This window comes from Oncorhynchus gorbuscha, linkage group LG11, assembly GCF_021184085.1.
Source record: "Oncorhynchus gorbuscha isolate QuinsamMale2020 ecotype Even-year linkage group LG11, OgorEven_v1.0, whole genome shotgun sequence".
Taxonomy (NCBI): Eukaryota; Metazoa; Chordata; class Actinopteri; order Salmoniformes; family Salmonidae; genus Oncorhynchus; species Oncorhynchus gorbuscha.
Window position 1 is genome coordinate 41,915,536 of NC_060183.1, and position 14,774 is coordinate 41,930,309.

Genomic DNA, 14,774 nt, shown 5'->3' on the forward strand with positions numbered 1-14,774 from the left:
TTTCTTTTGCTGCCCATTCACATTTGACATATTCCACTAATATATTGCAAACAAGAGGATCCAATCGCATTTGATAACTTCGTCATCAGAGTTTCAGAGCAGGAAGGGGAGGACCATCCTCCTCAGTGAATTTCATATTTCTTTTATTTTGAAACATTAAAAAAGTTATCATTTTTAGATAAACTATACCAAATACAGTCATGTCACCAAATAAATTATTAAAACACACTATTTTGCAAAGAAGGTCTAAAGTAGCCTCAATAGCACTCTGTAGGGTAGCACCATGGTGTAGCCGGAGGACAGCTAGCTTCCGTCCTCCTTTGAGTACATTGACTTCAATACAAAACCTAGGAGGCTCATGGTTCTCACCTCCTTCCATAGACTTACACAGTAATTATGACAACTTCCGGAGGACGTCCTCCAACCTATCAGAGCTCTTGCAGCATGAACTGACATGGTTCAAAGAATAATTAATGTAGTGCTGAAAGCTTAAGCTACAGCTAGCTAGCACTGCAGTGCATAAAATGTGGTGAATAGTAGAACATAGTTGAACAGTTTTGAACAAATTCATTTTTTCCTAAATGAAGGAGAAACAGGAGAGAAATAGAGAGAGAGAGAGTGTCATTTTTTTCCACTTTCAGTTTCACTTACTTAGCTAGAAAATGCAGCTAGCTAGTTACGCCTACTGAAACACCCTGGCTATGACTATCCAACACAACACTGGAACTCTTCTAATTTAAGGTAAGCTTTTGGTTTTACAAATGTATTGCCACTGGAGCACGCCGGTGTAACTGCTTACTGACTGTACACTGTAATGTTACTGCATGATTGTAGCAGGTTTACTAACACGTTAGTTCTATTAGCTATGACATTACTTTAGATAATATGGTGACAACGATGTAGGCTGTATGTTGCGGTTTGGAAAGGTTTATTCGCCTGGTCACATATGTATTCATTCTGCCGATTCTGTTGAAAATGTTTCTTAAACAGAAGCAAACTGAACAAAACGGGGATAAACGTACCTGAATTTGTCCAATAGAATCTATTGTTTGCAACTGTTGGACTAATGATTACACCCAATACCAGCTAGATACAGGCAATAGTGTGTAAGACGGTATTGATTGTCACTGTCTGTCCATGTGTCACTGTCTGACAAATCAAATTTGTCTCTTAACCTGTGTGCACCTACGTTGTAAACTTTCATTCATAGGCTAGGTTGTAGCAACCTCATGATGAGTATGGGGAATATTTGAGTATCATGTAGAAGCCTAAACCTATCGCTGTTTCTTTTAACTGGATGAATGGAATATGAGTGACAGTCATCCAATATGCTGTAATAGAAATAAGGTGGTGATCATGAAAAACAATTGCACTGAAACTGCACTGAACACCATTGCTCTCCAGGTGCTCCAGTGGTTGTGTCTTTCCCTCATTTCTACCTGGGCGAAGAAAAGTACACTAACGCCATTGAAGGACTGAGTCCTGTGAGAGAGCACCACCAGACCTACCTGGACCTGAACCCGGTACACTACCCTCTAGTGTTCACTTCTCTGGGGGTCTGCCCTAGAGTAGAATAGATAATCAACTTTAAAATGCATTGTTGCACCACCTAGTGTCACAAATGTGGAATAGAGAATTGCACCAACTGTAAAACATTAAATAGTGTTCCCAACCTACCAGCCTATATTTATTCATGTTTAACCTAGACATAAATCATGTATCTAGTACATTGAGCATAACACCTGCAGTTCACATGGCTCATCAAACGTGTGTATGTGTTTTTCTACACTTCCAGACCACTGGTGTTCCTATCCGTGCCAGTAAGAAGGCTCAGATCAATATCCTCATCAACAGAATCTCTGGCTTCCCGTGAGATATCACAAATCCACAACCACAACCCAAGTTCAAATAGCTAAAGGCTTTTATAATCATTGTTTCTATATGATTTCCTTCCATTGTTTAATGATTTCCATCTCACAACCACCAATTATTTCTATATTATTTCTCCTTTCTTTGTTGAATGATTTTCTTACAATCTCTTCTCCTTCACAGGAAAACCAAATCCCTGAATGAGACTATCTTCCCTGTCATGTTTATCAATGAGGTAAGATCACATCGACTACACAAAAACATACAACTTTGGGAGAATATAACATTTAATTACATTTTTTTTAAATCTGAGCACTGAACGCAAATTTGCAATGACAACCCTATCCATTTTGATTGTACTGTATCCCTTTACAGGGTGCTGTGCTGTAAGTGACACCCCCAGATAGTACAGTCGTGGCCAAAAGTTTTGAGTATGACACAAATATTACTTTTCACAAAGTCTGCTGCATTTAGATTTAGTCTTTAGATATTTTTGTCAGATGTTACTATGGAATACTGAAGTATAATTACAAGCGTTACATAAGTGTCAAAGGCTTTTATTGACAATTACATGAAGTTGATGCAAAAAGTAAATGTTTGCAGCGTTGACCCTTCTTTTCCAAGACTTCTGCAATCCGCCCTGGTATGCTATCAATTAACTTCTGGGCCACATCCTGACTGATGGCAGCCCATTCTTGCATAATCAATGCTTGGAGTTTGTCAGAATTTATGGGTTTTTGTTTGTCCACCCGCCTCTTGAGGATTGACCACAAGTTCTCAATGGGATTAAGGTCTGGGGAGTTTCCTGAGTTTCCTGACCATGGACCATGTTTTGTTCCCCGAAGCACTTAGTTATCACGTTTGCCTTATGGCAAGGTGCTCCATCATGCTGGAAAAAGGCATTGTTTGTCACCAAACTGTTCCTGGATGTTTGGGAGAAGTTGCTTTCAGAGGATGTGTTGGTACCATTCTTTATTCATGGCTATGTTCTTAGGCAAAATTGTGAGTGAGCCCACTCACTTGGCTGAGAAATAACCCCACACATGAATGGTCTCAGGACGCTTTACTGTTGAAATTACACAGGACTGATGGTAGCGCTCACCTTGTCTTCTCCGGGCAAGCTTTTTTCCGGATGCCTCAAACAATCAGAAAGGGGATTCATCAGAGAAAATGACTTTACCTCAGTCCTCAGCAGTCCAATCCCTGTACCTTTTGCAGAATATCAGTCTGTCCCTGATGTTTTTCCTGGAGAGAAGTGGCCTCTTCGCTGCCCTTCTTGACACCAGGCCATCCTCCAAAAGTCTTTGTCTCACTGTGCGTGCAGATGCACTCACACCTGCTTGCTGCCATTCCTGAGCAAGCTCTGTACTGATGATGCCCCGATCCCAAAGCTGAATCAACTTTAGGAGACGGTCCTGGTGCTTTCTGGACTTTCTTGGGCACCCTGAAGCCTTCTTCACAACAATTGAACCACTCTCCTTGAAGTTCTTGATGATCCGATAAATGGTTGATTTAGGTTCAATCTTACTGGCAGCAATATCCTTGCCTGTGAAGCCCTTTTTGTGCAAAGCAATGATGACGGCACGTGTTTCCTTGCAGGTAACCATGGTTGACAGAGGAAGAACATTGACTCCAAGCACCACCCTCCTTTTGAAGCTTCCAGTCTGTTATTCAAACTCAATCAGCATGGCAGAGTGATCTCAAGCCTTGTCCTCGTCAACACTCACACCTGTGTTAACGAGAGAATCACTGACATGATGTCAGCTGGTCCTTTTGTGGCAGGGCTGAAATGCAGTGGAAATATTTTGGGGGGATTCAATTCATTTGTATGGCAAAGAGGAACTTTGCAATTAATTGCAATTCATCTGATCACTCTTCATGACATTCTGGAGTATATGCAAATGACCATCATACAAACTGAGGGAGGAGACTTTGTGAAAATTAATATTTGTGTCTTTCTCAAAACTTTTGGCCACGACTGTACATTGTCAGTGAGTTTACAGTGTCTACTCTGTCTGTGCTGATATATTCTGCACCTTCTTTACCCCCTTCTTCAGACGGTGGTGATAGACGACACGTCGGCTGCGAAGCTCCAAAAGCTGTTGCTGATGGTGACGTTGGTGTCCAACCTCCCTCTCATCATTGTTGGTCTGGGGGTCTTGCTGCTACTCGTGTTCATCTGCCTCATCGTCTGTGAACGCAAACTGAAGGTACCACTGACCTGTGTGTCTGTGGGAGTGTTGAGGGCTTAGCCGAGGGAGATGTGAGGTAAGGTAGAAACAGAACAACATGTCTTTGAATCAATATACTATAGTTAGGGCCCAGAGTTTTTCCTGGTCAAGTCACATGGTCAAGAATAAGTCCTGGGCTCGGTTGGATAAAACATATTAAGTGTTTCCCTTAAGTGATATTTTCCCCTTTCTTAAGGGAATTGTTTAAAACCTGTTAGAGACACCAGTTCCCATTTGGGAACGCGCCCCCACCCCCCCCAGCTGGAATGTGGCGCAGGGAACGCAAGAAATATTCCTAAAAATATTTAACCTCCACACATTAACAAGTAAAATAGCTCAAATGAAAGATAAACAAGTTGTTTATCTAGCCAGAAAGTCAGATTTCTAAAATGTTTTACGGCGAAAACATAGCACATATTTATGTCAAACCACTACCGCAGACATAGCTCATTAGCATAGCCAAGTAGGAAAAAATATGCAATCAACAAACGCAGGATTAAAAGAAAAATCATTTCACTAACCTTTTGAAATCTTCATCAGATGACAGTAATATAACATGTTACACAGTACATTCATTTTTTTTCAATAATATGCTATATATATCCATAAATCTCTGTTTACAATGATGCATCGTTCAAAAAATGCTACCCAAATGTCCTGAGAAATGACGATAGCCCCGGCAGATAACGTCAGCTAACAAGGAATACACATCATAAACTTTGACTAAATATGCATGTTTTACATATGTATAGCAAGATACACTTCTTCTAAATGCAATTGCATTGTTACATTTAATTTTAACGTTACATTTTGCGTTCACTAGACTATAATATGGAGTCGGCGCTCCCACAGTAGCATAATGACTCCTCTATCTTGGAGTCGACATAAACCCCAAATTAATACATTAAATATTCCCTTACCTCTGTTGTTCTTCCATCAAACGACCTGGAAGGGATTATACTTACCAAACCAGCGTTTAGTTTTCAAGTCTTTCGGTTCTCAAAATACCCACATTTCGGTCGAAATTTACGCAAAATTGAAGTGGTTGCGCACCAAAACTTTGAAATGATATATTATATGTCTAGTTAACTTGTCAAACTAACTTCATAATCAAGCTTTAACATGTTATAAAGGTGTACAGCAATTTTGAGAACAAACAGAAACACAGGCACCGTTCAATCGATCATGGAAGAAAGAGAGGACTTGACCACTGCGCACAGAAAAGTGACAGCTGTTTTTGATTGACTGGGAGCATACCGCGTGCTCAAACTCTCCCGAGCGGGCGTTTCTCACAATGACAAGCCCTATTGAAAGCTGAGATCACGCTGAACACGTGGAGACTGTTCCTGGAGCTGTAACTGTTTGGGGAGGGTGTTTGCGATGACGTCAAAGGTGGCATAAGTTTTCTGATGAGAAGAGATAGTTTGGGAGAATGCATATTTTGAGAGTTCTGCTTTACACAGAGACACAATTTAAACGGTTTTAAAAGCTTTAGAGTGTTTTCTATTCAATAATATTTTTTATTTGCATATATTAGCAACTTTTGACAAAAAATAATTATGTTTACCATGGGCACGCAATTACTCCAGCGGGGGCAGTAGACAGCCCTATCCCTAAAAGGTTAAGGGTGTTGCATAGAGCACCTCAATCGGTTTGAACCTCCATCCAACTTGGACTTACAAATCAGAAACTCTGGCATCTTTCTAAAGCTCTGACATTCTGACCTGAAGATCACTGAAGTTATGATTTTACCTTCTTTTTGTTTTTACAAGTTTCCAGTTATCTGAAGACGCCCATTAACACAATGCTAAATTACTAACATGTGTGTGTAACTAATAATTTTCTTAACTATGATGCCACCATGATTCAGTAAATGTCTTAACCAGTGCATCTTAAACCATTGTAAGAGTACACTGTATGCATGTGCTTCCATTATGTTTCTGTTCAGAATAAATTTAAACATATTGTTTTTGGCGAAGCTCTCTATTCAGCTCCTGTAAATCCTAATAATCCTACATAATTCTTCCCTTTATCATTAAGATATATTGCTTATTCTTGATTCTTTATGTCATTGCCTTCCTACATGTATAATTAGCATGATCACTTTCTCATAATCCTCTCTTATGTTTTAGCTATTGATTGATAAAAATTATACACTATTTTGAATAAAATACAGTGGGGCAAAAAATTATTTAGTCAGCCACCAATTGTGCAAGTTCTCCCACTTAAAAATATGAGAGAGGCCTGTAATTTTCATCATAGGTACACTTCAACTATGACAGACAAAATGAGAGAAGAAAATCACATTGTAGGATTTTTAATGAATTTATTTGCAAATTATGGTGGAAAATAAGTATTTGGTCACCTACAAACAAGCAAGATTTCTGGCTCTCACAGACCTGTAACTTCTTCTTTAAGAGGCTCCTCTGTCCTCCACTCGTTACCTGTATTAATGGCACCTGTTTGAACTTGTTATCAGTATAAAAGACACCTGTCCACAACCTCAAACATTCACACTCCAAACTCCACTATGGCCAAGACCAAAGAGCTGTCAAAGGACACCAGAAACAAAATTGTAGACCTGCACCAGGCTGGGAAGACTGAATCTGCAATAGGTAAGCAGCTTGGTTTGAAGAAATCAACTGTGGGAGCAATTATTAGGAAATGGAAGACATCATGGTTTGTGGCTGTTTTTCTGCAAAGGGACCAGGGCGACTGATTTGTGTAAAGGAAAGAATGAATGGGGCCATGTATCGTGAGAGTTTGAGTGAAAACCTCCTTCCATCAGCAAGGGCATTGAAGATGAAACGTGGCTGGGTCATTCAGCATGACAATGATCCGCAAACACACCGCCCGGGCAACGAAGGAGTGGCATCGTAAGAAGCATTTCAAGGTCCTGGAATGGCCTAGCCAGTCTCCAGATCTCAACCCCATAGAAAATCTTTGGAGGGAGTTGAAAGTCCGTGTTGCCCAGCAACAGCCCCAAAACATCACTGCTCTAGAGGAGATCTGCATGGAGGAATGGGCCAAAATATCAGCAACAGTGTGTGAAAACCTTGTTAAGACTTACAGAAAACGTTTGACCTCTGTCATTGCCTACAAAGGGTATATAACAAAGTATTGAGATAAACATTTGTTATTGACCAAATACTTATTTTCCACCATAATTTGCAAATAAATTCATTAAAAATCCTACAATGGGATTTTCTGGATTTATTTTTTTGAAGTGTACCTATGATGAAAATTACAGGCATCTCTCATCTTTTAAAGTGGGAGAACTTGCACAATTGGTGGCTGACTAAATACTTTTTTGCCCCACTGTATGTTGATATGTTAACAATCTGATTAGTGATAATCCTGAAAGCTAAACTATTTTGAGGAAGTTTCCCGGACACCACAGGAAGTTGGTGGTACCTTACCTGGGGAGAACGGGCTCGTGGTAATGACTGGTGCGGAATCAGTAGAATGGTATCAAATACATCAAACACAGGGTTTCCAGGTGTTTGATGCTATTCCATTTGCTCCGTTCCGGCTATTATTATGAGCCGTTCTCCCCTCAGCAGCTTCCTGTGCCGGACACAGATTAAGTTTAGTCCTAGACTAAGAGGGTATTTCAGTGGAGATTCTCCATTGACCAAGTTTTTTAGTCCAAGACTAGGCCTAATCTGTATCCAGAAAACCAGACCTTTGTACAGCATAACATAGGTCAAATAAAATACAATTGCATTCGTCACATGCACCGAATACAACCTTACATTGAAATGCTTACAAGCCCTTAACCAACAATGCAGTTTTAAGAAAAATAAGTGTTGAGTAAAAAATAGATAAGTAAAAATGTAGAAAAATGTATAATTAAAGATCAGCAGTAAAATAACAGTAGCAAGGCTATATACAGGAGGTACCGGTACAGAGTCAATGTGCGGGGGCACAGGTTAGTCAAAGTAATTGAGGTAATATGTACATGTAGGTAGAATTAAAGTGACTATGAATAGATAATAAACAGAGAGTAGCAGCAACGTAAAAGGGGGGTTGGGACAATGCAAATTGTTTGGGTAGCCATTTGATTAATTGTTCAGGAGTCTTATGGCTTGGTGGTAGAAGCTGTTAAGAAGCCTTGTGGACCTAGACTTGGCGCGCCGGCACCACTTGCCATGCGAACAGTCTATGACTTGGGTGGCTGTAGTCTTTGACAATTTCTAGGGCATTCCTCTGACACCAGCTGGTATAGAGGTCCTGGATGGCAGGAAGCTTGGTCTCAGTGATGTACTGGGCCGTACGCACTACTCTCTGTAGTGACCTGCGGTCGGAGGCCGAGCAGTTGCCATACCAGGCGGTGATGCAACCAGTCAGGATGTTCTCGATGGTGCAGCTGTTGTCACAACCTGATCTGTTTCACCGGTGTTTGTGCTTGTCCCCACCCCCTTCCACATGTTGCCCATCTTCCTCATTATCCCCAGTGTATTTTCACCTGTGATCTCTGTTTGTCTGTTGCCAGTTTCGTCTTGTCTTGTCAGGTCTTACCAGCGTGTTTTCCCTTCTCAGTGCTTTCTCAAGTGCTGTTCCCTAGTTTCCCCGGTTCTGGCCATTCTGCCTGCCTTGACCCCAAGCTTGCCTGCAGTTCTGTACCTGCCTGACTCTGACCCGTTTACAAACCTCTGCCTGTCCTGACCTCAAGCCTGCCTGCTGTTCTGTACCTTATTGACTCTGCCCTGGATTACGGACCTCTGCCTGCCTTTGACCTGTCTTTTGCCTAACCCCTGTTTGGGTCAATAAACATCTGTGACTCTAGCTATCTATATCTGGGTTTCCTGAGTGGACACCAACGAACTTGGAGCTCTCAACCTTATCCACTAAAGCCCTGTCAATGAGAATGGGGGAGTGCTCCGTCCTTCCTTTTCCTGTAGTCCACAATCCTCTTCATGCTTTAGTTGTTGCTTGTAAGCAGGATTCGGGATAGAATTATGGTCAGATTTGCCAAATGGAGGGTGAGGGTGAGGGAGAGCTTTGTAGGAGTAAAGGTGGTCTAGAGGTTTTTTTCTTCTGGTTGTACATTTAACATGCTGATAGAAATTTGGTAAAATGGATTTAAGTTTCCCTGCATTAAAGTCCCTGGCCACTAGAAGCGCCGCCTCTGGATGAGTGTTTTCCTGTTTGCTTATCGCCTTATACAGCTCATTGAGTGTGGTTAGTGCCAGCATCAGTTTGTGGTGGCAAATAGTGTGGTTTACAGCTTATCATGAGATACTCTACCTCAGGTGAGCAAAAACTCGAGACTTCCATAAAGACCCCAGCTGTTCTATCTTGCCGATGCAGCGTAAAACCCGCCAGCTGTATCTTATCCATGTCGTCGTTCAGCCACGACTCGGTGAAACACAAGATACTACAGTTTTTAATATCCCGTTGGTAGGATTTTCATGATAGTAGTTCATCTATTTTGTTGTCCAATGATTGTACATTGCCTAATAGGACTGATGATAGAGGCAGATTGCCCACTCGCCGTCGGATCCTTACAAGGCACCTCGACCTTAGTCCCCGATATCTCTGTGTCTTTCTCATGCGAATGACAGGGATTTGGTCCTTGTCGGATGTCTGAAGTAAATCCTTTGCATCCAACTCGTTAAAGAAAAAATCTTTGTCCAGTACGAGGTGAGTAATCGCTGTCCTGATATCCAGAACCTATTTTGGGTCATAAATGACGGTGACAGAAACATTATGTACAAAAGTTACAAATAACGCGAAATAACACACATAATTTGTTAGGATGCAGCCCTCTCCTCCGGCGCCATTGGACAACAAATACTGTATCTGAAAGATTATGATCCTGAAAAGCTCTTTTGTCCAATGTCTTGCCACTAATATTGTATTCTGTAACCTCCCTCCCTCCCTCCCTCCCTCCCTCCCTCCCTCCCTCCCTCCCTCCCTCCCTCCCTCCCTCCCTCCCTCCCTCCCTCCCTCCCTCCCTCCCTCCCTCCCTCCCTCCCTCCCTCCCTCCCTCCCTCCTTCTACTCTCTCTCTCCCTCCTTAAACTCTCTCCATCTATAGATGACAACAAAGGAGGACACATCTTATTCTCCTGTGAGAAACAAGGAGGGTGACGAAAAAAATGTCAGCACCTACATTGGCATGACTCCAATTATTGAAAAGTCTTGAGGAGGGAATGGGACGTTTTTGTTGTTGTTGAGATTCACAGATCTACTGTGTGTGAGTTGCTGTTCAGAGTTGAATTGTTGCCTTTCTGTGCCTCAAAGTTATAGTCTTGATCAATGTGACACAAGTTACACTAGTATTGTGATATCTCCCCATTTGTTTGTTTGTTTGGATCTCGTTTAACCCACAATGGAGGCTATTCTTCCAAGAGTCCCTGTAATATTGGTTGATAATACACGTGACCCTTTGACCTGCTGTTTCAGACATTCTCTAAAAGTTCAACTGTTTGATACCTGTTATTCACTTCTAATCTCATTGTAATATAATGTACATAAAAATACAATATCCTGTAACAAAAAAAACCTTCCTTCCTTCTTCCCCTGATTGAATGGATGAAATCAGTATGGTGGAGGGCTAAGTAAAGCCATCGCTATATTGCATGATTAGAGATGGCAAGGGAAGGGAACATGTTTTTTGAATCCAGCTGATCACTATGGTCCAGTTTCCCAGACACAGATCAAGCCTAGTCCTTCTCAATTGATAATCTCCATCGAAACAGCTTTTTAGTCCAAGGACCTGGCTTAATATTTGTCTGGGAAACCAGCCCTACTCCATGTGTGTGTCCTAAAGGTGTATGTATACTCATTTAGGTACTATGCTAGGAACTATGCCCTTGTGCATCATGGGATGGATTAAAATGTAGTATAATTCTCTACCCATGAGTGTCAAAGAAGCTCAAGGAAGTGGTAGAATTCTCTATTGAGGATGTCCTTTTTATGAATTTGGATTCATATTAACACTGCAATTTTTTTAATGTTCTAATTATTACATTTCTACAGCTTATCACGTTTTTAATGCACTGATTAAATTGATAGTTGGTTGGTTGAATAAGTTCAAATATGTAAGGAACGAAAATGAAGTCTAACTATGTTTATAAAATATGTTACAGAAAATATCTCTGTCCATACCTAATACACAGGTTACCTTCACTATGAACTTGTAAGTGGTGATATGGTTGCAAGTGTCACGTTGGTATGAATAGATTCGGGAGACGGGCTCAGGAATGCGTAATAGTTTTTTTTGTTAAGCCCAAATTACGCCCTGCCATGTAAAGGCACTGGGACAAAGACCAAACAAACACGTTAAGCAACACAGGGTAGAAACCCAAAACAAAAGAGCGAGGAGTACCTCAAATAAATAACACATGCACACAATGATTAACACATTGGACGAGACCGTAATCATCTGCGCAATCCAGAATGGCACGAAAGCCAAAACACACAGCACAGGTACTCACACGCACCAACGGACATAGTAACAATAATCGACACCACTATGGTGAACAAATGGCACATACATACAAATACAATCAGTGGGAATAGGGGCCAGGTGTGCGCAATGAAAGTTCCAGAGGGATCCGTGACAGTGAGCATTTTTAAGTGTTACATGTATGTGTGTGACATTTGAAATTTAGGGCCAGGTTTCATTATGGGCCTTTTTACTTTTATCACGGTCACTGCGCTCAGACCGAGTGAGGTACGGTCAAGCTGGGCATCTCGTTGAACTCGGCACAGCCTAGAGAGTATGGTAATGCCATTGCAGGCTCTGTGTGTCTTTAAGCCCTGCACCGTGTCACTCCATCCTTGCTGTCTGTGTGTGTGTGAGAGTTTTTTCTTTGACATCTGTTGGGAGAAATTATTGATTTACAGTTCATGAGGGTTGCCTAATCACACATATGAAGTTTTGGAAAGATCTGACCTTTTTAACCCTTCCGAACAGCCCCTATGACCCCAATTTACGGCACTTCCGGTTGGCACAGGAAGCTGAAAGTAAACACATATCCTCATTGGGGTAGGCTTTTACAGAATCCTGAGTTTAAAGTCGTTACGTTAAGAATTGATTGATTTACACAGGGTTGAATGCAGTCATTTTCACAAACTACAGGTTTTGTACATCAAAACACCTTTAGGGTGATTTTAACCACTTCCGGTTGATCCAGGAAGCTTAGAATCAACACAGGTAGACCTCATAGCGACCTGAGGAATTGTCATCGAAGACACGTTCATAAGGCATTCATAACCCACATAGGCTTCAGGTTGAATTTCGTGGAGCAGGCAATGTATTCCTATGGGGAGAGAAGTCATTGCAAACTGTTTGATGTAAACACCTTCTTTTCACTGTTAAGGGTTAATGCCACACGGTCAAGGTTACGCTTGCACAGATTGGGAGGACCTCAGGAATGCTCCTGATGGCTATGTGTTTCTTTAAGCCCCGCACTGTGTCTCTCCATCCTTGCTGTGTGTGTGTGTGTGTGTGTGTGTGTGTGTGTGTGTGTGTGTGTGTGTGTGTGTGTGTGTGTGTGTGTGTGTGTGTGTGTGTGTGTGTGTGTGTGTGTGTGTGTGTGTGTGTGTGTGTGTGTGTGTGTGTGTGTGTGTGTGTGTGTGTGTGTGTGTGTGTGTGTGTGTGTTTTTTCTTTTCTGTTGGGTGAAATGCCTGATTACAGTTCATGAGGGTTGCCTAATCACACATATGAAGTTTTGGAAAGATGTGATCTTTTTAACCCTTCGAAACAGCCCCTATGACCCAATTTAAGGCACTTCCGGTTGACGCAGGAAACTGAAAGTGAACACATATCCTCCTTGGGGTAGGCTCTTACAGATTTTTGAGTTTTAAGTCTTTTACGTTAAGAACTGACTTATTTACAGAGGGTTGAATGATTGAGTGTTATTTCAGAAAAATCACAGAAAATCACAGAAATCACGTAGAGTTCTGAAACCCACCATAACGGATTCATCTGAACATGCCGCAACTGGATCTGTAATTTCTTGGGGAAAAAACACATTTGTACATTGTACGATTTCTCTTACATTATGATAGATAAATGTCTGGTTCTTTTTTTCCTTACACCGTAGGTTCATGTACTTTGATGTGAAGCGGTCAAATTAGCACTGTATTTTCATTTTTGACCTTTAATCCCAGAAAAATGGCCTGAATCTTAAGGGATTTTTATCAATAATGACTAATTATGTATACATTTCAATCAGGACTGACTAATCAGAATAATATTATGTTACTGTATAGATGTATGAATTTTCTTTTAATCTTAGTACTGAATATAATGTGTGTAAATATAATCAAGAATTAAAACAATGACTCTGTTCCTTGGTAGAAATAAATGAACTTATCGTCAGACTGGCTAGAATGCTTATCTACACAGGAAGACCTTGGCTCGGTCATAAATTATATTAAATTGGTAGGGAGACGATGTGGGAAGGCTTGAGATACTGCCTTTGTACCAGGGTGGGAGAAGAGACGGGACAGTTTGAACACTAACGACGTAATTTTCACTTTATAACCTGTGGTAAACTGTATCGTGTTCAGTACTCTCGAGAATAAACACTACAGATTGATTTAGAGACTGGTCTCTGTCCATTTTATGCAAATAAGAGTCTTACAAATTCTTAGGAGTGGACAGAGTGTATAATTTAATTGGGTATTAAAACATATAGGAATTGAATTCCCGTAACAATTAACTCAAAAAGCGTTGAGGCCTCGACGTCATCTTGTTTCGGGGCTAACAGCCCATTAGTCCAAACCTATGCTCACCAAGTTTAGTCTTTTCCATTTAGGAGAAAGGGCCATGTCGTGATTGGTGATGTTTTGTACATTTGCAATAAGATTCCATTCGCTATCTGGTGGAATTTACCGGGACAGCGGAAAAATGACCAAAATTTGAACATTTTAATAAACGCAAACTGAATGTCCGAGAGACTTCGTTTAATGACTTCCCACAAGATCTGGCCCCGGTGCACGGCCCACCACCATCGGCAAATTTTACAAACATTCGCAGCCGTCTAGTAACGGACCGTATATTTGCAATATGGAGTTTCTCATTGATCATACAGCAAATGCCGAAAAGTGCCCTTTATGTATGTAAATGAGATATGTATATATTTCATTTTCAATAAATGTGCAAACATTTCTAAAAACATGTTTTTAATTTGTCGTTATGTGGTATTGTGTGTGGATGGTGTAATGCAACAAAATGTGGAATAAGTCAAGGGGTATCAATACTTTCTGACAGCAATGTATATTTCTTTCTGCTATGTGTTGCCCTTTATTAGATCCTTCATCCATATATTCAGTACAGAGGCCAGCCATAGTGACTGTGAGGCTTAATCCTAATCCATTTATGGCTTGTTGTTTTGATTAAGTGGTCACGGGGCTTGGTTGAGAAGACACTTGGCGATATTCACTACCAGCCTATAGCCATGGGCTGGACTAGAGTGAGCTATACTACACCTGGAGCATTACTGAGGCCCTGTGTGTACCAACCTAGAGGTACCACCCATCATCACAAAAACAACTGGAACAAGTTGTCTCCTGTTTGGATAAATGTCTGAAAAATCCTCCAAACATCCCTTTTTCTTCCCTCAACGTGTTCTGGAGGCTGAAAAGAGTTAGAAAAATAAGGTCTTTGCTGCTGATGTGCTAATATACTGAGGGAGAGACCTCATCGTGGACCTC

At 41.1% G+C, this 14,774-nt stretch overlaps 1 protein-coding gene across 1 annotated transcript in view; it reads left to right on the forward strand.

Moving 5' to 3' along the window:
• Nucleotides 1-14,238, forward strand: part of LOC124048663 (lysosome membrane protein 2-like) — a 65,623-nt gene extending 51,385 nt beyond the window's left edge. The window contains exons 8-12 of the mRNA XM_046369669.1: nucleotides 1,405-1,523; nucleotides 1,796-1,869; nucleotides 2,053-2,104; nucleotides 3,927-4,079; nucleotides 10,143-14,238. Coding sequence (XP_046225625.1) covers nucleotides 1,405-1,523; nucleotides 1,796-1,869; nucleotides 2,053-2,104; nucleotides 3,927-4,079; nucleotides 10,143-10,250 — 506 coding nt within the window. The 3' untranslated portion in view covers nucleotides 10,251-14,238. The remainder of the gene's footprint in view (nucleotides 1-1,404; nucleotides 1,524-1,795; nucleotides 1,870-2,052; nucleotides 2,105-3,926; nucleotides 4,080-10,142) is intronic.
• Nucleotides 14,239-14,774: the final 536 nt, after the last annotated feature.